The sequence below is a fragment of the Alligator mississippiensis genome, chromosome 3 (assembly GCF_030867095.1).
Source record: "Alligator mississippiensis isolate rAllMis1 chromosome 3, rAllMis1, whole genome shotgun sequence".
Taxonomy (NCBI): domain Eukaryota; kingdom Metazoa; phylum Chordata; order Crocodylia; family Alligatoridae; genus Alligator; species Alligator mississippiensis.
The window spans coordinates 195,813,147-195,838,423 of record NC_081826.1 but is presented as its reverse complement, the minus strand read 5'-3'; the positions used below and the strand labels follow the sequence as shown (position 1 = coordinate 195,838,423).

The window sequence follows — 25,277 nt, the reverse complement described above, 5'->3', positions numbered from 1 at the left end:
ACACAATATTCTGAGAGATGTCTTACAAATGCCGAATAAACTGGAAGAATCACTTTCCATGACTTGTATGTAACACTTTTGTTAATGTATCCCAGTATGCTATTAGCTTTTTGTTTGTGTGTTTGTTTTGGAACAATATTTTATTGGTGACTCATGTTTGACTTGTGATCCACTCTAACCCCCAATTCCTTTCTGAGGTATTCTTACCCAGCCAGTTGTTCCCTATTTCATATTTATGCTTTTGATCATTTATTCTTAAGTGTAGCACTTTTTGTCTCCGGGGTTGTGCTTGTCCCATTCCCTCCAGAATCAAAGACTGAATCCGAAGATAGCTAATGTAAACACAAGGCCTCTTTATTTTGTTTCAAAAGCACGAGGGTACCCATTTAGCACAATCAAAAACAAGCAAAATGGAGCAGATAGCAATTACCATCATTCCAAATGTATACTCTTTCTTCCAAAATATACGTAATTAAAACAGAAAGGAGAAACTGAACATTGTTTTGGTTAGGTATTTTGAACAAAATCAATACCGAAAGAAAACAACAGGTCTTACATATAACAAAAATAGGTAGACAGAACCATTGGGCCAAATTCAGCAAAACTGGCCCCAGTGAGGTGTAGATTACTCCCTGGAAGGGGAAGAAAGAGTACATACTGTAATGAGAGCTGCCACATCCATGTCTCAGTATTTTTGATGAAGGCAAAGCTTACATCAAACTAGGGTTTCACCAGCAGAACTAAATTGACCAACTGTCTTGAATTGTCTCAAATTTCAAATGAGACCCAAATATAAACAAGATTTGTTCCAGATCAGCTATTGAAGGAATGTAGGGCATTTGTAGACAACACATTAAAGCAGGTTAAATGCCCTTTTGCACCACTTTAATCGTGTTGCTGTTTGCACAAGTTTGCAAATTCGGCAGCATATTGTGCGTTGATTCCAGCTGCTGTAGCAAATTTGGCAGTGTAATGACTTTGGGGCATAGCAAATGACTTTGGGATGCAGCAAACTAAAATGCCTCCAAGGAATTTTAGTTTGCTACCTTTCAGCCACAGAGGGAATCACCAGGCTCCATGTAGCTCAGGGCCTGTGCAGACAGCCCCAGCAGGCAGCCTGGCAGCAGCCCAGGAAGGCAGGCAGCAATGAAGAAAAAAAAAGTGGTGAGCTTGATCTTTTTTTTTTGCTTCCCTGGAGCCTGCCTGCCTTCCTGAGCTGCATGTGGGCCCGGTGCTTCCCTCCACAAGCCAAGCTGGGTACCTGAGGGTGAGTGCTACCTGGGGGAGGTGGTGCTGCTGCCACAAAGGGAAGCATGACTGTGCCCCTCCCTGCAGCTCAAGGACTGCTCAGCCCGCCAGCAGCTCGCTCTCCCCTCCCCGCCGCTGGAGAGGCAGGTAAGGATCTGGTTCCAACACGGGTGTATACAACCCGGGGGTTTACTTTACCCTAACTTGAAGCATTTTTTTAAAAAACACCGCTTCAATTTAAACCCCTGTCATCTACAAATACCTGTAGTTTTTAAGATTTTAAGGTTCCAGAATGTAGTTTTAAAGGAGGTTATTCAGACCTGGGTAAACAAATCCTTGGCTGGGATGATATAGTTGGTGTCCTACTTTGAGCTGTGGGTTGAACTAGATGTCCTCCTGAGGTCCCTTCCAACCCTTATTTTCTATGATTCTTGTACAATACTGCTTAGTGTCACAACCCAAGGGTGTGATTTTTTTTGTGTGTGCTTTGGCACCACTGAATTATTTTCCCGCCAAATTGTAGCTTTCTTTGCAGTGTGCATTTCTTCTTTGCAGCACAGAGATGCACGGTGCAAAGAGTTCCCGCCATTTGTATTATAATTCGAGCCCCGTTATTGGCTTGCATTAAATTATTCACACGTGGCGGCTAGTGATTGGCTTGCTAGCCGTATAAGAAGCTTGAGTGGTTTCCGCCCAAATTGGAGGACTCCACGAACACCAGGAGGAGGAGACTTCACGCTGTGTGAAGATCTCTAAGCGCTGCGGAACCTATTGGACCCAGCGCATTTCAAGCAGGCAACAGAGGTCTGATCAGCCTCTAGCCTCTTCCCGTCGCCGTTCGCAATCCTCGACGTATCCCTTTCCCTGCGCGCAAAAGGATCCACGGAGCCTCGACAACTCTGTGGGAGTGCCGAATATTGTCTGAGTCCTCAAACAAGGATTTAAGCGGAGCTGTGCCTGGCAAACTGTCCAGCCTACACCGCGACCATCTTCGGTGTAAGTAAACAATCTTGAATCGACCATTACGCGTCCGTGACTAATTCTAGCGTGCCGCCTGTTTTCTCCGACCCAGCGTGCCCGGGCTGCTGGCCACAGCCCGTGCGGCGCAAAAAAGGGCCCGGATCGCTCCTGGCCCGCACACTTAGCACCACGTGAATGCAGCTGTGCTACTTCTGGTTTGATTTGGGTTGAACTGAAAGCAGTACAGCTAGGCATCCGCAGTGCTGTACACAGGTTAACTCTGCCTCTGTCTTGTGCACATAGGATCATAGAAAAGGAGGGCTGGAAGGGACCTCACAAAGTCATCTTGTCCCAGACCCTGCTCAAGGCAGGATCATCCATGACTAAACCATTCCAGCCAAGTGCCTGTCCAACCTGCTCTTGAAAATTTCCAGGGATGGAGATTCCCTGTGGCTATGCTAATTGGCTCTCTTGAGAAGCAGCTCTAATTAGTTTGAACACAGTGTTGTATGCACATAGATATGCTGTTTCCCATTCAGAAGGCAGCAACGGGCTACCTCCCTGGGAAGCAGCATGGCCAAATGTGCATCCCTTTGTACACAGACTAGGTAGCCTGTCTGCAGTATGGCACTAGGGCAGATGTTCAGCATGCTGATGCCTCACTCAGTGCAATTCTTTTATCTCATGAAACAGACAGATGCCTATTATTACTGCCTACTACTACAGCAGCAGCACTAAATGTAGCTGGAAATGGGATAGCCTACTTCTGATTCCAGAGGGTGAAAGGAACATCTGGGGCTGCATTCTGGATGTTTTGGTGTCTTCAGCTAATGCAGCCTAGACAAGTTTATACAACTGCTTTGTACAACTTCAGTCTAATCCTTTAGTAAACGTTATACCATCAATGACCTACAATAGGATATTCTGATATATACAATAAGGTGTATATCAGTTAATGCCACCCTATCCCGCTAACTAGGGACTTTACTGTCAGCTGAGCTTGACCATAAGGTGTCTCAAGCAGATCCTATGGGACTGGCATCCATACCATAAAACCTACCAACATACCCAGTCCAAAGGAGGTGCCAAACACTGTCTGACAATGGGAGCGAAACCATTTAGTTGCAATGAGTGTGGGCCTCTTCAGCTGAAGGCCTGTTTACATTGGAAAATGTTAATGTATTTAGAAACCATTGGGAGCACTTGCATTAGACAATAAAATGCTGACCCCAGCTCTATAATCAGCATAGACTAGGACAAGTTATGTTCAGCAACATGTCAGTAACTCACAGAAAACTTTGGTATTAACCAGAGATTAGTACTTGCTGACACAATACTGAATGTGATTTGTCCTTATTTTCAGTGACCGCTAAGTACTTAAATTCTGCATTATTCAAACACAGTAATAACAAACAATTGTTTAAACACAATGACATTTTCTAATGTACACAAGCCCTCTTAGCTGAAATGTAAAACCAAGTAACCTAGAATAATGTATTATGCAGATCTTCCTCCTCTTTCAATAATTCATAAGTTACAAATTTAAATGAAAGGTCCTAGAAACCAGGAACCATCTAGCCCACAGACATGAACAATCCTGAACACTGGGGAAGTTAATCTATATCTGATTTCTATGCACAAGTCACTGGCATCATATAAGGGGAATCTAAAGAGCTGGTAAAGGCTCTGAACTCTAGGTATTCTGAGAAACAATTTAAATAAAAAAATCATAAGATAATTCCCTCTCCAAAATAGTGTTTCATTCATTCAAGGAAGGAGGACAGGGAAAGCATCAGTCTTTGTTCCTAAGACAATTTACTTTGGACATTTTGGCTCTTAAAGTTGTTTGTTTGTTTTCTTTTTTCCTCTTAAACTGATTCATACACACTTCACTTTCCAGCTTCATTATGGAGATCAGCAGGGTCTGTTCACAAAATCCTGCGACCAATGTTGGGAGACTTTTGGCTCCTAAAGTATTGTGGAGTTCAGGGTATAAAAATTATTAGATCTCTCTGTCTTCTTTAGAAGATGATATTTTCTGTAGAGTTATTTTTTTTTTTATATAATACATTTTAAAAGCATAGTTACATTAGCTATATAGAATTATTGGTTGGCCTTGGTCATTATTTTCATATCTCACAACAGAAGCCAGGGGCACAATATCTTGTTTATATAGAAATTGCCATATGTCAAATCGAGGGTCCTATCTTTGACGTGGATGGAGCCAGATACTTCAGCGGAAGCTGTAAGAACCCAGAAGCAATGAAACCAGGCATGCCCTTTGGGCTTCAGCCTCATCTGTACGGGCCTGAAGCATGAGACCGAATAATTAAAAAAAAAAAATCATCCTTATGATTTTATGATGACTGGTAACCTGTGACGGTGTTATCCATGTCAATACCTGATCCTGGTTGGAATTTTATTGACCTTTTGACCTCAATGACCTCAATGACTTCCGATAGCAATGACTTCCTATATATTGGTTTAATCACACAAAGTGTGAAAAAGTATTTCCTTTGGTCAGTTTTGAATTTCCTTTACTTTTCCTTTGGTTCTTGTGTCTTGAGACAAGGAACCACCTTCTAGTTCTCTAATATCCTTTTTGAGAAGCTGTGACTGCACACAATAATCCTGATAAGGCTATCTCTTTGATTTGCATAAGTGCATTATAATATTCAAAGATGGCGCTCCTTTCCCTTTATTAATGATTAACTATGGGAACACTTAAGGTTATGTATTTTTAACGTCTTTATCCAAGTTATACTGGATATATCTTTGATTTCTAAAACTAATAGTCTTTAAAAGAACTCAGGTCTACTTGTTTAGTTGCTTTTCTATTTTGTATAGCGCAGTGATAAACTAGACCAGCGTTCTTAGTCACTGTCAGTGTAGCAACAACAGTGCTGGGGTGTTGGATAATTCACATTCCAGAAGCACAGTTAAATTAAAAGGCCTGTTTCTATTTTTAATATAAAAAACAAATCTATATCAGTGTCTATCAAATCACTGTTCTCACACTACCCAAACCAATATTCAGGTATAAATTTCTTAACATGCTTCTTTTAACTTTTCTTTTCTGGAAGAATGAAAACATTCCATAACAACATTCAATACCAATGAATAAATACATCTCTCCCTAGGTCTATAAAGCTTTGCTTTCTGCAAAAATCACAGACTAAAATAGACATTAGGCCAAAGCAATATTTTAAGGGGAGGAACTCCACTTGCCACACATGAATAATTCAAATAATGCTGCAAAAAGCACAGGCAATATTTAGCACTTTCATAAATAACTGAAAACATAAGGTTTAGAAATGACACAAAAAGATAAAACATATAAAAATTTCAAATAGATTCAATTTACAATAGGTAAGTGTGCTAGTCTGAATATAGTGGGCATGAAGCATGGTGTCCAATGAGCAAGCCTTCTATAACCCATCCCTTTTCTCATTGTCTGAATCAAATGCTGACGCTGAACAGGAAAGAAACTAAGATTCTGTCCACAGTCTGGGACGGTAACTAAGATGGGTATCTGGAAAGTTGGGCCTATGCTCTTCCACAGGTTCTATCTTCCCTCTAAACTCATTGGGTCAGATGTTCAGATGAAGTCAATGGTGCTATGACAATTTTTACACCAACCAAGGATCTTCTGTCCCTTTTATGGCTTGTAGAGTTTGGTTTTTGTGAGGGTTTGTGACTTGATTCGCCTTCCTGTGGGCAATTCAATGACTGTGGGGATTGGTTAGTAACAGAATTCTATACCAGCCCTAAACAGTATATTTCTACAATGGGATCCCCAGTGACTTCCCCCAAATCTGCTTTGCAATAGTTTGGCTGCTTGACTTTGCATATCTTTAGGGATCCCCTGGAGTCACAAAACCTTCCATGCAGAGGCCCTAGCTCCATGAACCGCCTGGAAGGGGCCTCAACTGGGACCCTTCTTTTATGGCCTTCATGTATTGCAGTCAAGCTCCCCTCCAGTCTAATTGCGACATTTCTGCTAAAATGGTTCTTGGATTGTACAAGAAATGCAAGTCACATCAGCACCTTTTAAGAGCCCCTCTATTGGCTTCTCTTCAACCTTGACATCAAACATGGGCTTTGTTCTTTATTGTAAAGTCCCTCCATAACCTAACCCTACCCTATGCTGCTTAACCCCTTCTTGGCTCCTATCCTTGTACACATGCTATTGGATTTGGGGGAGGGTATGGTGCTGTGGAGGTCACTGAACTTCACTCCTCTGCAAAAGCTGATCTTCCTTGGTAGATTAAAAAAAATGCCATTTATTTCCAGTTTTATGTTTGCCAGACAGACAATGGCAGGTAGCTACTATTTTCATCTTGTGCCAAAATTTGTGGGAAGCCCATTGGCATGTTACCACAGCTAAGACTACATGTTGAATTATCTCAAATAGCAGCTATACTACAGAATTTCCTTATAGCTGAGCCACTTGAGAGATGTTGAGCTCATTTCAGCTAAAGGTTACTTTTTTTTTATACCTAACCTGGATTTTAAAAAGCATTAAAAACTACAAAGGGGATGGAAAGTGATACAATTAGGCATCATTTGGCCTACAGCCTAAAATAGAAGTGCATATTTTTATCCCACAACTCAGTCAGAACAAAAAGATGGTTTTGTGCTCAGAGACTTTATAGGTTTTCTCCATCCCAGACTAATTCCTGCAGGAGAGCCACAGCTGCAAACCTTGCATTCCTCTAAAGATAATTCCAAGCAATAATGAAGGAGACTGAAACTGCACAAATCTTTGGTTTGGAAGGGAAAAGTGAGGCTAATTTAAATGCATGTTAAAAGTTGTAAGGAAAAACACTTCCTGAGCCAGGAAAAGAAGTTGAAGTGCAAGGGGAGATCATGGCCAGGAAAATGGGTTATTGTGTAGGAGACTGGAGCAGATGACAAATAGGTCTCTAAACCATTCTAGGTATATTTACTGGAGAGAAGTATGAAAATCCTAATCAGTTTCAAGAATCTAAATATGACTAACACTAAGGAGGCTCATTGATTCTTAGCACGCTGAAACAAATATCCTTTAAATCTGAACATATTTTGTTGGCAATTTGGGCCAATGATTCTCTTAAAACTGTATTTAAAGGAGAGTCTCCCACACAAACAGCCCCCCATCCTATGAATAAAAAGAGGTCAACTGCCTCTGCAGCATCCAGCAATGAATTAAGGGATTGAACTACAGCCCACTGAAATAAATTGAATCTTTACACTGATTTCTAAAGGATTTGGTCAGGCCTTAAAGCCATGCTCAGCTAGTAAACAGTGAGGTTACTCAACACAGTATTGTGGAAGAAATGTCTCTGAGGATATTTAAATTCAACTGTGCTTCCTTTACATTGTGAAATAGTCATGAAAAGGAGGCAGTAGGCCAGCAAGTGGGCAAATTAACAGCCAAATCCCATGAGGCAAAATGGCTCAGCTAAAATGTAGGGAAATGTATTGTGCAGGGGAGGAGGTTAATCGCACAGACTTTCTGGAAAAAATCAGAGGCAGTTTCTAACTGGATTTGGACAGAACTCTACTGAAGTTAATTTAGCTCAGTGATTCTTAACTGATGAGTTGTAGCACCCTGAGATGCCACCAGATGCTTTGAAGGGTACCACGAGGTATGAGGACATAAACAAGTAGTGAAGAGATAAGCAGCACAGGCTCAAGCTTGCCCCTGCCTGGCTGATCCCCCACTGCCACCTCCCACCCCCCTGTAAAGAGGCAAACACTGCAATACATAAATTAGTTTTTGAATGTAGATGTCACTCAATTCACAAAAGTTATGGAGGGGTTCCTTGAGTCCAAAAAAGGCTGAGAACCACCATGAGAGGAGAATTTAGCCAATCAGTATATAACTAAAAACATTTGAGGTTTAAGTTGCATTTGGTTCTGGCAGTCTACAAACTCTGTGAAGAGCTGCATATTTTTTGTTTGATGCTTCTGCCAGTCCTAGAAGTAGGGCCAGCTTACTATCAACACCAATGTTTTCTCTTTGCTTAGCTCAGGCTTCCACTTATTTATAAATGCATGTTTCTTGCTACATTTCTATTGGAAAAAAATAATATCTAAAATACAGGGAAAATATTTTAAAATTTTTGAGCACCCCAGAACTTTAAAATATATTCCAAATGTATAAATATAAAAATGTCATTGAGATTCCCACATCTAATCACAATAATGAGGAACCTGCACTCTAGTGTGACATTCATCTTTTTAAAAATGGATTTACAGTTTTTTGGGGGTGTTTTGCTTACGATTCCTCAGAGACAAGTTGCTCTTGCATCATTGCTATTAACTCTTCCTACATTTTCTTGATGACTGCCTGATGCTTATGAAATAATGAATAATAGTTACCCTGTTTTTCTAGTCCCCCCCTCCCCCCCCCATGTGATTTATGGAGTTGGATTCAAATGCAATGTTTTTCTTACAAATGTGATAATTTTGGTAACTTTAATCTTAATAGATCTAATGATATTTATAATATTCTACACAGTAACAACATTAAACAAAAATGTTAGGTGTCATTCTTGACAATGAGGCACTGTGTTTAACCAATCCTTTCAGATTCAGATGTAGAATGGTCAGCAGACAGTTTTGCAGAAGGGAAACAGAATTATACTGAACTCGAAAAAGGAACCACTTGCTTGCCAGCCACATACACTTCAGAAATATTCCGATCATCACCTGAAACAATACAGTCAAAAGAGGTTTTTATATTGATCTACACATTTTATGCAGTTAGTACTTGTATTAGTAAGTGAATGTCTTTTAGGTGATGCTACTGTGCAATAGCTTAATAATACGGCACAGTAGTGTATTAGCACTGTCCGTGTTGTGACACGCTACTACGTAGTATTTTCCAACTACTGCACAGTCAGCTTCTCACGTAGATGCACCCCTTGTGAATGGTACTATACTCAACACCCTTTGTGGGAATGATAATTTGAAAGACTGCAGTGCATAGCCTTTCTGCACAATGAAATAACTATGATGTGGTCCTCCTTTAGGGAGGAATTGCCAAGCAAACTTTGCTCTTTAGTTCAGTACTAGTACCTTAAGCCTCAAGAGGATAAAACCAATCAGGGTTTTGTTATAAGAATAAAGGCAGCTCTACATACAGTTTTTACAATGATTAATTAATCTGCTTCTATTATGCATTTCATCAAATTGATGCAAAAACATAGGAGGATGTCTATATGGCACAATGCCATTAGAGATAACAAACCTAGCTTTAAATGCTACCAGTGTATCCTGAGCACAGCTACATGCTAATATGGGCAAACTATTTCTGGTCATCAAGATACAGTATTTAGAACTAGTTAACCCACTTCAGTCTCTACACAATACTACATTGTGCCAAGTGGACGTACCATGTATGTAGGAAAGTACACCTAGTTCCATGCAAAGACTATATAATATTTTCATAGACAGTGGTTTCCTGCCTTTTTATGGAAAACAGGGGCACAATAGTTACCATTCATGGAAGATCATTGCCAGGGTTTAGTTTTGTGTAGACTGGAAAAATCATTTGTATTTTAAAATATATTGATATTACCTCATTGTTAAACATCATGCAGTATAGGTCCCTGCCACATATTACATATATTACAAAATCAACTGGTTAACTGCACAATAAATTTAGCCCAGCCACACGTGCAAAGTAATTATCATGTTATAAAAATATCCGTCCAGCTATAAAAAGAGCTAACACACTATAAAGTTACTGCTTGAAAATATATAACGTCTCTATAGATGGTTTCTATCCAGCTGTAATTTGAAAATGTGGCAGAGTCCATAGATAAAGACAATTAGGCTTACACAGCTAGTAGTCATATAGATTAACCTGCCCAGCTGATCACTGTAAACTGATCACAGTAAACTGTGTAATTCTTTTTAATTATAGAGCAAAAGTTAAAAATGCACTTAATTCATAATTATATAAATAAATCATTGTAGGCACGTCTACATGAGATGCTAACTGCACAGTAGCCTAATAACAATGCACAGTAGTGCATAACAGTGCTAATACGCTTCTGCACAGTATTATTTGGCTACTATGCAGTAGCATCACTAAAAAGGTGTCCACTGGCACTACTGCAGTAATACCAGTTTTGCACAGTGATTTAGTACTTGATTATACAAGTACTAAATTTAATGCACAGAAACTATAGCACATTAATGAACGTGTAGATGCACCTTATGATTTTACAAAGGGAAAGTGATCCATCTTTTTATCATGTTAGAAAATTATCTAGCTCAGTATGAGATGAAAGGAGAATTTTCTGTATAAGAACTGGTACATACCTAGATACAGGAACTTCTGGAAGCTATCCTGAAAATAAGGTGGGGAAACCAAATTTCAAAAATTAGATTCTACCCTCATAGCAATCCAAAATTTAAAGTAGTTTCTGAAAACAAATCACATTATATTGATATTTATTTTATTCTTAAGTATAAAGTTAAACTTCTATATTTGCAAATTTCTTCTTTTTTTGAAAAAGAGATTGTGTCTTAGAAGTTGCCTTGTCCTCAGTGCTTTCTTTCCTGTTCTGGAGCTGAGTTTGCCAACCAAAGCCAACCTAAGAACACAACAGTATTTTTCCAGTGTAGATATACCATCATAGGCCACTAGTTCTCAGGGGTTATTGGGGTAAACTAATATCACCACAGCTGTTAGCTACAATATAAATACTAAGGTTACTTAAAGACATTTAGGGTGGGTGTTTAGATTGGATTAAAAATGGCTTCTCAATCTAAAGTAAGTCAGGATGAGACGGGGCTAGCAGGCAGGGGCTTGAGGGGCCAAGCAATGTCTGTGGGAGGGCTGCAGGGCTGCTTGGGGAGATTGGGAGTGACTAGTGGGAAGCTTGGGAGGATTTAGTTCCACAGGGGGCTTGGTTGGGTCCCAAAGGGTTTGGCAGGATCAGGGAGGCAAGCAAGATCTGCGGGGGAGGGCTAGGGAAATTGGGGGGGGGTCAGTGGGATTGTAATGGCTCTCTGATCCTGCCAACTGCCCCCACCCCCCCCAAGCCTCTCCTCAGTGCTGCTGAACTGCCCCTAATCCCCCAAACTGCTCCCAGGGCCCTTTTATCAGTTTTCACAAGTTCCAGGAGCCTAATTGAAATAAGTTGGGGTGGGGGGAGTGGTGGCTCTGCAAAGATGGGGGGATTGGCAGGATGAGGGATCTCCCCACCCCCAGGACCTATATGTAGTCTCCTGTCCCCCCACCCTCAAATGAAGAACTGCCCCCAGCAAACCAACCCCACTCCCCCACTCCCACCTGCCCTTCCCCCTACCCTGACTTATTTCCATCAGCTCCAAGCACTGGTAAACACCAGTAAAACTGGCACCAGGAACAGCTTGAGGGCTTGCAGGATTTGACAGGCTCAGGGGAAGGTGGGTGCTGGCTGATCAACTGGGGGATTGTCCATCTAGAGGTGTGTGTGTAGGGGGAGGGGATCAGGGGGCTAGAAACTGCTTGGTGCTGGGATGGGGTGAGGTACTAGCAAAAGCATGACTGCAGGGCTGGGGCCAGCAGCTGGGCTTTTCCAGCCATGGGGCCACACTGGGAACTGTACAGAAGTTCAGTTAGATCAGTCTCACTAGGCCCAGTCTAAGTTAGACTACCACCAAGGTACAGTTAACTTAGATCAGGTCCGCTGTTTTTAGGCTAATCTAACCTTCCTGAACTTCTTTGCAGTTTGCACTTATATCTACCTAACTAGGGATATAAATATAAGGTCTGAATCTTGGTGAACTAAGTTAGATCAGGTATCCATTTTTAACATGATCTAACCTCCCCAAACATTTGTATTTTTCCTGAGCAATGAGTCTGACATATTGTAGGGTACAGGACATCTGCTTGTTACAAAAATACTCCCAATGGACTGGGGCCACTTCAGGCCCTGAAGGCTGCAGTACCCCTAGCCACTTCATAAATATGTAGCACTAACTTTCTGGGTCACTCCACAAACTTAATGGGTTGATTACCTCAAAAGTATCAGCAGCAAACAAATCAAAGGGACTGTCTGACGCCTTGGAGTTGACCAGCAGTGCATCAAATTCTTTTCCGACCTCAAAGTTTCCGATTACATTATCTAGTCCTAGAGCTGTGAAACATAACCAGTTAATCAAGGAATCTCTAATTTTCTATAAATGCACAATCCCTAATGCCAAGTTATTTTAATCCACATTTTATTCAAAGCCTCATCTGAAAAGCTTTCACCTGATTGTCTTGAGTGTCATTAAAGAGGAGCTGAGGGTGCTGAATATTTTCGATAACAGGTCTTTTATTTTTAAGGGTAAAGGGCTAAATGGATGCTGCCAGGATCTGACTTTGTGGTGCAAGTAATTCAGCTCATTCAACCCTGAAGCTTAGAACGTTATGACTTCAATCCAATAATGTGCAGTGACTGCACAGAGCTCCATTGTTTTTAAGATCCTGCCCATGCTGGTCCATTTGGAGGATTTGGTGTCTAAGTCACCCTAACTAGACAACTCTAGGGCAGATTTCTGCAAATGTGAATCTAGAGGTGAACTAAATAAACCATACTTCAGTGAGGGCCTGATCTGTCTAGGGCAGTGGTGCTCAACTGGTAGGCTGGATGGGTAGTGGCCAAGCCGTCTATGGACTGGATCCGGATGATGGTCCCGAACCACATGGGAAAGTTATGTCAGGGTCCCACCAAGCCATGAGGAGGGGGGCAGGGAGCATCCCAGCTCCAACCTGGCCCCACAAAGAGGAGGGAGGGAGAGTGGCCCAGCCCCATGGTAAAGGGCTTGACCTGGCCCTTTGAAGGGGGAGGGCGGGGCTTAAGCAAGCCTCAACCAGGCCCCATGGAGGGAAGGAGGCATGGTCTAGTCCCATCCAGCCCAGGGGAGGAACATGTCCCAGCCTCATCCAGCCACAGGATTGGGGGTGGGGGTGTGACCTGGCACTAACTTGCTGCATGGGACGTGGGGTTTGGAAATTCAGCAGTGGGGGAGGGTGGCCATGTTTATTGCCACCACTCCCCTGCTGTCACATTTCCTGATCCATTGGGAGCCCCGCAGGACACATTTGGCCCATAGGCCAAAGGTTGAGGACCTCTGGTTTAGGGAAATAAAAGGACAGACTCCGACTGATTTCAATGAGCATTGGTGGATTTGTTTTCATGTAATGTTGCTTTACTAAGCCACCTAAGTAGTCAGCTCTTGAAATTATGGGTATATATGTAGTTTCTAATTACATTGGACGTGATTGCTGAATGCTTTGGGATCTTTGGATGGAAGTATTGTTGATCCCAAATTCAGTGTTGACTAGCGCAAGATATAACCGAGGACTAGAACTGGGCTTCAGATTTTCAAGTTTCCTAACAGCTCAGACATAGCCCAAAATTCTGCTGTGTAGTTATCGAGCATGGGGCCAGTTTTTATTTTACTGGTTCATATGGAGACTGAAGTAGATGACCCTTACAGCCCTAGTTTCCTATGATCCTGTGGTCTTCAGATGATGAAGCATCCTGTTAGTTCATTTTACAGGAAAGTCCCACGTGAAGGAGTTAGTATGAAGCCCTACTGCAAACAAGTCTCGAGTTTTCATCTGTAGGATATCTACAGAATAGTTCCTTGTGGTGGGACAGGAAAGCAGAGAGGCCAAAAACACATCCCTAAGGCTTGTTTTATTGGATAGTGGGATCTACTTTTTTTCCTTTTATTATTTTCCACCTCACAGCTCACAGTACTATTAAATTATAACCTCTGGGTCTGGTTTTTAGAGATGTCAAACAACCACTGTTGAAGTTGGTAGTATTTGCAGGTGTTCAGCATCTCTAAAATTAAGCATTTGTGTCATTCTATTCTCTTTTTAAAATAATTAAACTGGTATGATGTATCTGTAAGATAAAATAAGCTTCACTAGGAATTCCACTGGTATTGCCCAGAGCAAAATATCAGCACAGAATCTCTTCTTTAGTTTGAAAGGTTCAAGGCTGGCAACTGAAATTACAGTTGGTATAGAATTTAGTTGGTATAGAAATTTGCTTGGTATTGCAGCAAGGTTTAACAAAAATAAGAATGGTGAAATAATAGCTTTGTCAAATTGGTTGTGGATGCAATTAAATACCAACTTCACCTGAAAGGGTCTGTTGTGATTTTTCTCTAGTGTGCCTACTGCAATTTCTGAGTTAAACACAAGGGGGTGTTAAAGGATCAGAAGTCTTAGCAGTCAAATCGCATAGCAAAGTAGTAAATATCAAGAAGAAATCTTCCCAATCCAGACTTTCCCAAATCACATTGGTCTAAGGTGGGTGGTTGAACAAAACAATAATACAATTTAGCATTTAATAGTAACTTACAATTTTAGAAAGAAAGAAAAAAAGGTGATTCAATACATCTACAATCATTTTTAAATGGATATGTAAAGTAAACCTACCATCAGCAGCATAACTGAACAATTCTGCTGGCAGTGGTCAGGAAAGCAGTGGTGGTGGCTGCTATTTTTGCGCCCCAGTGAAGTCAGCACCTGGGGCTAGTGCCCAGTTGCCACCCCCACTTTTTTTATGCTACTGCCCACCATATTTTTGTAACCTAAAAACCCAAGTTCAATGCAGACTACCACAGTATATAGGTGAGGGCTAAAACTGGGCTTCAGGGGCACTTTTACATGTGCTCCAGGGAGGAGGGCAGTCAGCGCTTTAATTAGAGCAGGTCTGAGAGCTGCTCTAATTAAAGTACCATCACATCTCTTGTATCAGTGTCAGCCTTGGTCTGTAACATCTCAAATGAGTACCTTAGCCACTAGTCAGCCAGTAGGCATGTCTACATGAGACTTTTACTACGGAGCTAATTACCTCTGCAGCAAATATCTCAATGTCTATACTATTAGGCCATGGTAAACTAATAAATGCTGCCATAGGATAATACTTGTAAACACAGGTGCTACCCTACAGCAGCATTTTTAGTGCACTGCAACACAGGTGTAGATGATGATGGGAATGCCTGGAGCATGAAGGTGCTTCAGTGCAGGAGCTGAACATTTTTATGGAACCTAGCACAATCTATTTGTCAGCTTGTTTTACATTAACTGGTATTTTCTAACCAAAAAATATATCTGACTACCTCTTCTGCTATATCTGCTGCCAATTAAATCATGACATCTACCCATGCTTAGATTTGCTTTCTACTAAACAGTGCAAGTTCTATTGTACCATTATGCTTGATGTTTTTTTTTTCTTTTTAAAAGCAGTAATCATGTATATCAACCATAACAAACTATCTTAGTGAACCAGATTACTAGATGTATTGGCTATAACTGCTATAGTCTGACAGTGCTGCTGAACTTTAAACAACGATATTGTGTCTGTTGTTTAGATTTTATTCACACTTATTTCTGGCTCAGAGGTGATTTGCAATATGTCATGTTTTAATAAAATAATAGGCTGTCTCGCAGTGGCTCAAAAAAGAAGGAATAAAGCACGTATGTGAAGTGGATATGAAATATAATTTATAATAGTTGCATCATGCTTTTTGAAGTATTAGCTGCTGAATTAACTTGCAGTTGCAACATACAGAAATCCATCATCTCTCCATGACAGAGAACTCAGGATTTCTTTAGAGAAAATGTAAAGCCTTGAAAATGCAATGAGACTTAATTATCCAAACTGGCAATGTCATTATGAATGTTTTTCAGGTATCATATCTGGTATCTTTATGAACCACCCTCTAGTGTTGGGTTCATACCACTACAGAATATCTTATTTTTCTCTGCTTTTTTTCTTCCCAGAAAAAAATATATATTAAAAAAATTATAGAGCCTGAAGGAGCTCCCAAAGTAAAAATAAGATTTTGTTAAAGAATTTTATCTTGGTCCCAGATATTCTGGAGTGGGTTGATAGGGCTACATTTTGAGGACAACAAAAACACTGTAAAATAGCTGTAATCAGAACACAATATACGTAATCTATAGAGAATAAAATGTCTCCTTACCTTGGCTTCCTCCAAGAGTTGCTAGTCGGAAAACTTCTTTAATTGTTAGGCCTTCCTCATTGATTTTATTTATTTTAAGGCCATTAGACATAATCATTGTTTTCCTTATAGCATCCAGCATGGAAGCTGAATACCCACCAGCAACATCTACAATAGATCAAAATCATAAAGCTCAGATTTTTGGATATAGTGTTAGGTTTAAAATGTATGAACTGCAATACAATGTTAGATAATGGCAGGTGATATAGAAAAAAAAATCACTGTTATGCTCTACTTCTACTGAAAAATTCCTAAACAAGATTGATATGACAGCTGCATGAACAGCTGTATGAGTGATACAGATAATACAGAAAATCATAATTCCAGATCACATGCTCATTACTTTTGATCAGAGGAACATATTATCTCCATTCATTTTCACAACATTTTAAATGTTTTGATCAGTTCAAGATCTAAGGCAATGGGAAACTTGATCCGCTAGTTAACTTGTACGCAAGTTAAAACTTTAATATAAATATGTCAATTTATTTGCAGGATAAAATAGCTCTAAAACAAATAGTCCTATAGGAAATTACTAACCTGTGCCCAAGCCCAGTTTCACTTTGTGTTTCAGAACTTTTCGCACATTTAAATTGCCACTACACAACCTGGATTGGAAAGAAACAGGTCTTATATCACATGCACAACAAAAAGTGTAAAGACTCATTTCTGTAGTCCTTGCTCAAACAAGATGTTACTGGGGTTTTTCTTGGGCTGTGTATACTTGTTCAAGTGATCTGGTAGAAAACACTTACCTAGAGACCCCAGAAAAGATATTCAAATGCCAAGCCCCTGAGGAGCAGAGAGTTCACAGTGCTGATGCTGCACAGCCACAGAGCCCTTTTGTATGCATCTCGGTGTGCTCTGCAGGCACCCTCAATCCATCTGGTGACAGATGGCAGCAGTGCACAGGGCAGCCCTGACTGGCTGGCCCAGACTGCTCAAACTGCACATTTTGGGGACTGTGAAGGGTGTTCTGCTCTCTGCTCTGCTGGAGCAATAGAGACCATCCCAAGCAACACCCTGTCTCCCTGGGAAGAGGGAGCAGAACCAGGAGCAAGGCACCCTGGGTGGCTGAAGAATTGTCCTGCAGCTTCTCAGAAGGAAAAGTGTACAGACATTTTTTTTCCCAGGAGAAACTCTCCTGGGAGTGTGTTAACCCTGGATGTTCCCGGGGGGGAGGGGGAGAGGGGGTTCTCCCAAGTAGACATTTTTGTTCTAGGAAAAAAAAAATCCTGAGCATCTGCACACTTGCAGTTTCTAGTGGGAGAGCAGCAACTCTCCCAGTAGAAACTGAGGGCGTCTATACATGTGCTCCGGAGTGGAGGATGGGTGCTTTGCATTTGACGAGCTTTAGTTAAAGCACCCCTGTTGAAATATGGGGACGCTGAATACACATGATGTGGAGGCTGCTCGTGCTAATTAGCATGCTCCAGCAGACTCGTAGCAGACTCAATTCATCGAATCTGCTCCATCATGTGTATAGGTACCCTGAATGTCTGTACATGTTCTTGAGCAATAACAGAAGAGTATGCCACTAAGACAGTTTCATGGCAATGTGTCTCTGTACAAAGTATTTTCCAAAATGTGACCAGTGATGCCTTATCCAGTAGAGAGAAACCATGCATATTTATAAATCTGAATAATGCATCTTTAAAATGATACGGATCAATTAAACAAACTCACTAGAAGATCTCTGTAGTCTCATGTTCATAACCAAAAATTAGATCTTTAGTATATTCAGAATGGGCCAAAACCAAAAGCAGAAGTGAGCTAGTCTAAATAACACATTCATTTTTAATGTGGAGGTGTAACTTAACGCCACAAATCTGTTAAACTGTACTAGATCACCAGAGGGCAAGAAGATGAATCTGTTAAAAGGCAGTCTCTTGTTCTGGAGGCTGATGGGTCACCAGGAAAGGGAGGTTCCACAGTGAGTAGAAGAGAGTGAGAAATGAGTGAAGCAGTCCAGGTGTTCCTGATACATGTCATACCTAATATATCACCAAGGATTGCTTCAGCAGTAACAACAAACTCTTTGAAGACTTCATGAAGGGACATTGCTCCATCATACAAGAGAAAGGAGCAGTAGGAGAAACTGATAATAAGAAGCTGTGAGTTAGAGCAGGGAGGGGAAAAGTTCACTGATTACTTTTTACCCTACATTTTCTCCAAACTTTCATAAGAAAATCCTATGAACTTGGATTCCTTTAGTGCCCAATTTTGAATTTTTTATAACCCTCTGAGTCTGGAGTAGCTCCACTAAAATCACTAAGAGCTGTTGTGTCATTTAAAATCTTCACCGGGCAGAAATGAAATGTAAACAGCAATCTCACTCTCACAGTTCACATTATATTGAAGTCCCCAAAACAGGATTACCATGTGGCAGCAGGTAGGATTGAAAGCTCCGTTTGAACCACAGCTTTTTGTTAACTGTTTTCTACTTACAAAAAATTGGAGTTGGGGCAATGGGCAATTGAAGCTCCTCGAAGATTAAAAATGTCCAGCTCTTCTTCTGAGAGATAACAGCCGTGGGCCATCACTGTCTAGGGAAATAATACCACAATATTTCTTCAACACAGAGTTTATTTTGCTGCCTTTAGAAATTGTTGTTTTACTTGCATCATCCAAAAGGTTCCCTCCCACTGTCAGAGATGAAAGAGCAGGATGATTAACAATATTATCCAGGGGTACTTGACCTCTGGCCCATGGGCCAAATGCAGCCCATGGCAACGTGGCAACTGGCCCACAGGACTTGCCACAGGTCCGGAAATTTTGTGACAGAAGAGCAGTGGCAATACCTCTACATTTCCCTTCTTCTAACCACCAAATAGTAATCAGGTGCATCCCCTGTCACTGCAGGACCAGGTCAGAACCAGGCCAAACTCCCTCCCCTAGCTCTGCTGAAGCCAGGCCAAGCCCCCAATTCCCCCCACCCTGCAAGGCAGGGGGGTATATCAGATGCAGGAAGGGACATGTTTGTAAAATTCAGCCCCATATAGATTCTGTGCTGCTTTCCAGGCGAAACTTGTCCTTTATGTGGGGCAGATCCAGGGAGGTGCAGTGGCATGGTCTTTGGTTGTATGCCATACATGCAGAGAAAATTAGAAATCATCTACTTCACCTACTCTACTCCAAAAGAGACCAACTCAGGAAGGAAATCGTCATACACTACAACAACTTAAAAGATATAAATCCATGCATGTTCCTTGACAATATACAGTGGATACAAAGAGACTACGAAAAACTTTCTACAGCATTCATCCTACATAAAAAGAAGAAATGGAACAAATTACTCCAAGAACAAGCTCCCCAGCCACAAAACAACCATCAGAGGAACAACACCAACACCTTCCAACCTTCCAACCTCAGACCCGATGAAACTGAAAGCAGCAACCAACCTATAAATATTATCAATCTCTCCACACACACGCTTACCAAAACTGAAAAATCTGTCCTTTCTAAAGGCCTAAATTTCTGTCCAGAAAAATACCCTAATAAAATACTTCAATGTGGAGAACTAGAAGAATTCTTCCGACGCCTGCGCCTCAAAGAATATTTCCACGACCAAACTGAACCCACTCCCAACAACAACTCATCCTCTGACAACATTCAGGAAAGGATCAATGCCAAAAAGCCCCCAAAAAATCAGATTGGACACCTCGCAGTGGACGAAACCCTAACCTTGACCGCTACATTGACTACTTCAGGGAAAGAATGAACAATGAAATAATCAGCAACACGTGCCACCACAACAACCTCTCTCTACCAGAGAAAAAGGCCATAGAATCTCTAAGATCTAACCACCAAATAGTAATAAAACCAGCAGATAAAGGAGGAGCCACAGTCATCCTAAACCGTGAGGATTACATAAAGGAAGCCAACAGACAGCTCTCTGACACCACCTACTACAGAGAACTACAAGAAGATCCTACTCCCCTTTTCACCAAAAAACTCAACAATACCATCAAATCATTTCCATCAAGATTACAAGAAAAACTACAGACCTTGATCCCCCCGCTACCTAACCCAGGGACTTTTTACATGCTCCCTAAAATCCACAAACAAGGGAACCCTGGCAGACCTATCATATCCAACCATGGGACCCTAACTGAGGAAATATCAGGTTTTGTTGAATCCATCCTAAAACCGCTTGTCACCCACAGAGCAAGTTTTGTCCAAGACACCACAGACTTGCTACGGAAACTTAAAAACATAGACCACCTTCCCAGCAACACACTCCTAGCCACCATGGATGTTACCAGCCTATACACCAACATCCCACACCAGGATGGCATCCAAGCCTGCCTTACATATCTACAGGAACAAGATTACAACCCAGAATACAGACCCAAAGATATTACTGAACTTATATACTTCATCCTCACACACAACGATTTCACTTTTAATAATCAACACTTCCTCCAGACGATGGGAACAGCTATGGGCACTAAAATGGCCCCACAGTATGCCAACCTTTTTATGAGCCACCTGGAAGAAGACTTCCTCAAGAACTGCACCATCAAACCCTTACTATACCTAAGATACATCGATGACAACTTCATCATTTGGAGTTAGAACCTGCAATCTCTGATTGAGTTCCACCAGAAATTCAACAGTCACCATCCCTCCATCCGACTTCCTTTAGAATACTCCAGCACCAACATCCCCTTTTTAAACACAATGATCAGTATCCAGAAGGGTAAAATACAGACCACAGTATACAAGAAACCCACAGACCAACATACATATCTGCACAGAACCAGCAATCACCCGAAACACACCAAAAAAGCTGTGATATACAGCCAAGCCCTCAGATACCACCGCATTTGTACTGAAGAGAACACCCGGGATTGCCACCTCACCAATCTTAAAAAGGCTTTCACCCAGCAAGGACACTCCTCCAGAGAGGTAGATCGCACGTTTGAAAGAGCCACCTGGATACCACGTGAAGAACTGCTGCAGTACAGAAGAAAAACATCCACAAATCGCACACTGTTGGTTATGACGTATCACCCATCCCTTGAACTTGTATGGAAAATCCTCAAAAAATTGCAACCTATATTAGAAAGAGACCCTATTCTTAAAAAGATCTTCCCAGAGCCACCCATCCTAGCCTTCAGACAAGCACCGAACCTCGCCAACCTCATCACCAGAAGCAAACTTCCTCAACCCCAGAACACACCAAAAGGATCTAGACAGTGCCAGAACAAGAAATGCAAAACCTGCCCCCACATCTCCACCACCTCCACTATTCCTACACCCCACAAAAGAGCCATCAGCACCCCTGGATCTTACAGCTGCACCTCCAGAAATGTGATATACCTCATCCAATGCACCAAATGCCCTGATGGAAAATATGTAGGAGAGACCAAACAACAACTGCGCACCAGAATGAACGCACACCGGAAATCCATCAAAGACAGAAATTACCGGTGGGGGCACATTTCTCACAGGAGGGCCACTCTCTCTCCAATCTCTCAGTCCTGATCCTCAAGGGAAACTTACACAACACTTCCCAGAGACAAGCCTATGAGCTCCATTTCATCAACCTGCTGGATACTAGAGATCCGGGACTAAACATAGACATTGGATTTTTGATACATTACAATCTGCCTGGCAACTGACTCCCCAGCCCAGCCCCTGGCTTCTTTACTTTTCATTCCATCCAGGAAGAGCACACACCAACTGCTGAAGCTTCCTTAGCCTGACGAAGGTTTTTGAACCCGAAAGCTTGCTTAATAACTATTCTCCAACCATTTGGGTTGGTCTAATAAAAGATATCAAATTCACCCAAGGAACCTTGTCTGCCTATGTCCTTAGACCAACACGGCTACAACCTAAACCCCTGCATACATGCATTAAGTATTTTGAGGTCACTGGCATGTCAACACAGCTCCAGCTAGAAGCTCCATGTGTACCATGAGCTCTGAGCATGCTAGCTGGGCAGTTCTGCAGCCTGGGGGTAAATACCACTGCTGTGGAAATTAATTGTAAGAATGATGTTTCTTTTTTCAGTCATTGGAGTTGTATAAGTTTTCAGCATACAAGACATACAAAGCCTAACAGGCATAGGATCATGTTGTTTAGGGGGATATAAACTTATTACTCTTAGATAAGCAGCCGGATATATCAAAAGATAAATACTTCTTCCTTTCCCCAAATAACCGGGGTATTTTTGAAAAAGTATTTGGCATGATTTTGGGTATACTAGTGTATAATAGTCATATTGCTGTTTTAGAACATCATATATAAACATATCATTTATAGTGATCGGCCAAAAAAGATGCATTTTTTAAATCTGTGGAAGATTTTTAAATGGAGGTTTAGTCCCATTCACTCTCTAATTGCCTGTTATGCCTTTGAAAAAAATCTCTCCCTAACATTTTCAAACTGATTTTAAAATTAAGTAATGCATATAATGTATATTCCTCCCTAAAAATGTTTCTGCTAATAAAAATCTGATATTGCCACTAAATAGTACAACTGTATTCACTGATATGGCAACAACTGATACAGCGGCCCTAAAGTATATTTTAAGGAACACTGCACAGCTCACGTGTGAAAACCTGGAGTTTTTATATTACCACTCTTTTTTTTAAATACTTTTTATATTGACATGCATGCATCATGAAATAGCACATCTGCTACTCAGCCAAAAATAAATCTGCACCACCTACAACATTTTAAAATTAATTTAATCATACACCAGTCACTAGGTCAAACTCTCAAGCAGTGCAAAGGGGCAGGAAAGCTGAATACTAGGTGCCTGGAAACTTCCCTGTGGCTTCAGTGCTGCCTAAGTGATTCTGCATAGTTTTCTCTTGTCCCCTTGCTATTCCCAGTTTTCAACTGGGCTGTTAAAAGCCAGACCCAGTCTTTATCCTTCCTTTCTTGTCAAGGAGCGCTGAGCAGAGTTCCAGTATATCACAAGTTCCAATGCTTTTATTTTCCATAATCATAAGTGCATTATAGCAAATCATGTTTCCATCATCTCTCAGATATTACTGCATCTTCTTGACTGTACAGCAATAGATTTCTTTTTCAAGCATGTAGGTGGCAAATACAAGTCACCATTATTTTTTCTGTATTGAAAAATCTCATAACTTAAGCTATGGAGGGTTCCTTAACACTACCTTGCTTGTAAGTAGCTTGTTTTTGTCATATAAATCAGTGTAATTTTTATAAGTAGGAAACATTTCCTCTACAAGTTTCATTTCTCCTTCTGTCTCACTGATGTGACTCTGTAAGGAAAAATATACAATCGTGAGTACTTATTTACTGTAAACAACAACAAATTAAAAATTGACTACACATGTCCCTACAAAAACTGATTTACAATAAAATTATGATAAGCAGACACTGGACACATCTACACATGTGCTTTAATGTGCAGTAGCCTATCTTACTGCACATTAGAGCATCATGGCAAAAATCATGCTACTACACTAATGTGCAGTAAAATTAGGCTACTGCGCATTAAGCATCACTAAAAAAAAGTGTGCTTTTGCTACTGCACATTAGTGCAGCCTACTGTGCATTTAGTTAATACCTCACATTAGAGAGCATTTATACACATCCTTTTCTGTCCCACAATGCACTGGAGATCCACCGCTTAAGAGCAGACTTGATTAATCAAGTATGCTCCGCACGTGAGCTGAGGCAAACTGCACTGCGCTGCATGCAGTTGTATAAGTGCCAAAATGTGTGTCAGAGTGCAGAAAATGGCAGCAGTGCGATTTGAAAAAAATCCCATCCCATGTGTTTTAGTTCAAAAGCGCGCTGCCACCATTTTCTCAGTGCTGATGCGCATTTTGCCGCTTATACAACTGCAAGCGTTGCAGCACCAGACACTTTTCAAAGCACCTCGCACTGCAGCACTTGCATGTGTAAAATTGCCCAGAGGTACTAAATTTAATGCGCAGTAGCAAAAGTGCATTAATGAACATGTAGATGTGCCCACTTTGGATTATTCCACTGCTGCAAAGCAATTCTGTGAATTCAGTACCTGGAGACTCACTCTGTAGAAAAGATCCTTAGGTAGCACAAAGCTGTCATACCAGCTTCTGCTTACCCTCTTTTCCTACATTGGACAAAAGATTGGGGTGTGTGGCTGGACATCGCAGTACATTGATCCCAAATACCATAATACACCCCAGATGTCATAGGGGACTGGCAAATGTTAAAGCAGCATTTAGGACCTGGAGTTGAAAGGGTGGGGTACCAGTTCTGAATTGTTGCCCAGGATTGTCCTCAGATGGAGTAAGCACTCCTTCCTCCCTCAGCTTCAGCTGAGAATCTGGCTTATTATGTGCTGTCTGCTGGAGTATACATTTCTAATATATCCAAATGCCCCATCATGCAATGTTAAATAACCCCACAGTAGGATAGTTCTAATAAAGTATGTAATTAGGATTAGGATTATGCAACCAAAAAGCCTCTCCCCATTTTAACACAGCTGTAGCTTTTAAAAGGCACTTTGAAACTGCAACTTAATGACATAGTAAGGTGCACTTCTATGTTAATGAGGTTCAGACATGATGCTTTGAATACAAAGGCTCATATTCTGTTCTCTGCTGAGATTTATTTTGTGCAGGAGCAATGAGGAAGATGGTTGTAACCCTCCAGGTCTCCACACACAGTTGTATTTGTGACAGCCCTGGTATGGATTAGAACAGTCTGTAGGCTGCTCTAACCTATAGCAGTTAGGTATGGTCTCCCATGTACTTCCCTCATGCACTAACTAGGCATTTATTCTAGCACACAGTGGGCACATCTACATGTTCATTAATGCACAGTGCCTACTGCGAATTAAAATTTAGTACTTTTATAATCAAGTACTAAATACACTTGCAGTAGGTTACCATACTGTGCATTAGCGTGATCGCACACTTTTTATGTGACACTTAATGAGCAGTAGACCAATACTACTGCCTATTAGCATATTAACACGGTTTTTGCTGGGCATGCTAATGCACAGTAGAATTAGTCTACTGCTCATTAAGAGTCTCATGTAGATGCATTCAATGTTCCAGTGATGAGCCTGCTTGGTC

At 41.1% G+C, this 25,277-nt stretch overlaps 1 protein-coding gene across 1 annotated transcript in view; it reads right to left on the bottom strand.

Moving 5' to 3' along the window:
* Positions 1-333: 333 nt before the first annotated feature.
* Positions 334-25,277, bottom strand: part of GDA (guanine deaminase) — a 79,894-nt gene continuing 54,950 nt past the window's right edge. Inside the window, exons 8-14 of the mRNA XM_014608727.3 lie at positions 23,361-23,468; positions 18,673-18,770; positions 16,765-16,832; positions 16,186-16,332; positions 12,211-12,329; positions 10,525-10,552; positions 334-8,904 (exon numbers count right to left, since the gene is read on the bottom strand). Coding sequence (XP_014464213.1) covers positions 8,834-8,904; positions 10,525-10,552; positions 12,211-12,329; positions 16,186-16,332; positions 16,765-16,832; positions 18,673-18,770; positions 23,361-23,468 — 639 coding nt within the window. The 3' untranslated portion in view covers positions 334-8,833. The remainder of the gene's footprint in view (positions 8,905-10,524; positions 10,553-12,210; positions 12,330-16,185; positions 16,333-16,764; positions 16,833-18,672; positions 18,771-23,360; positions 23,469-25,277) is intronic.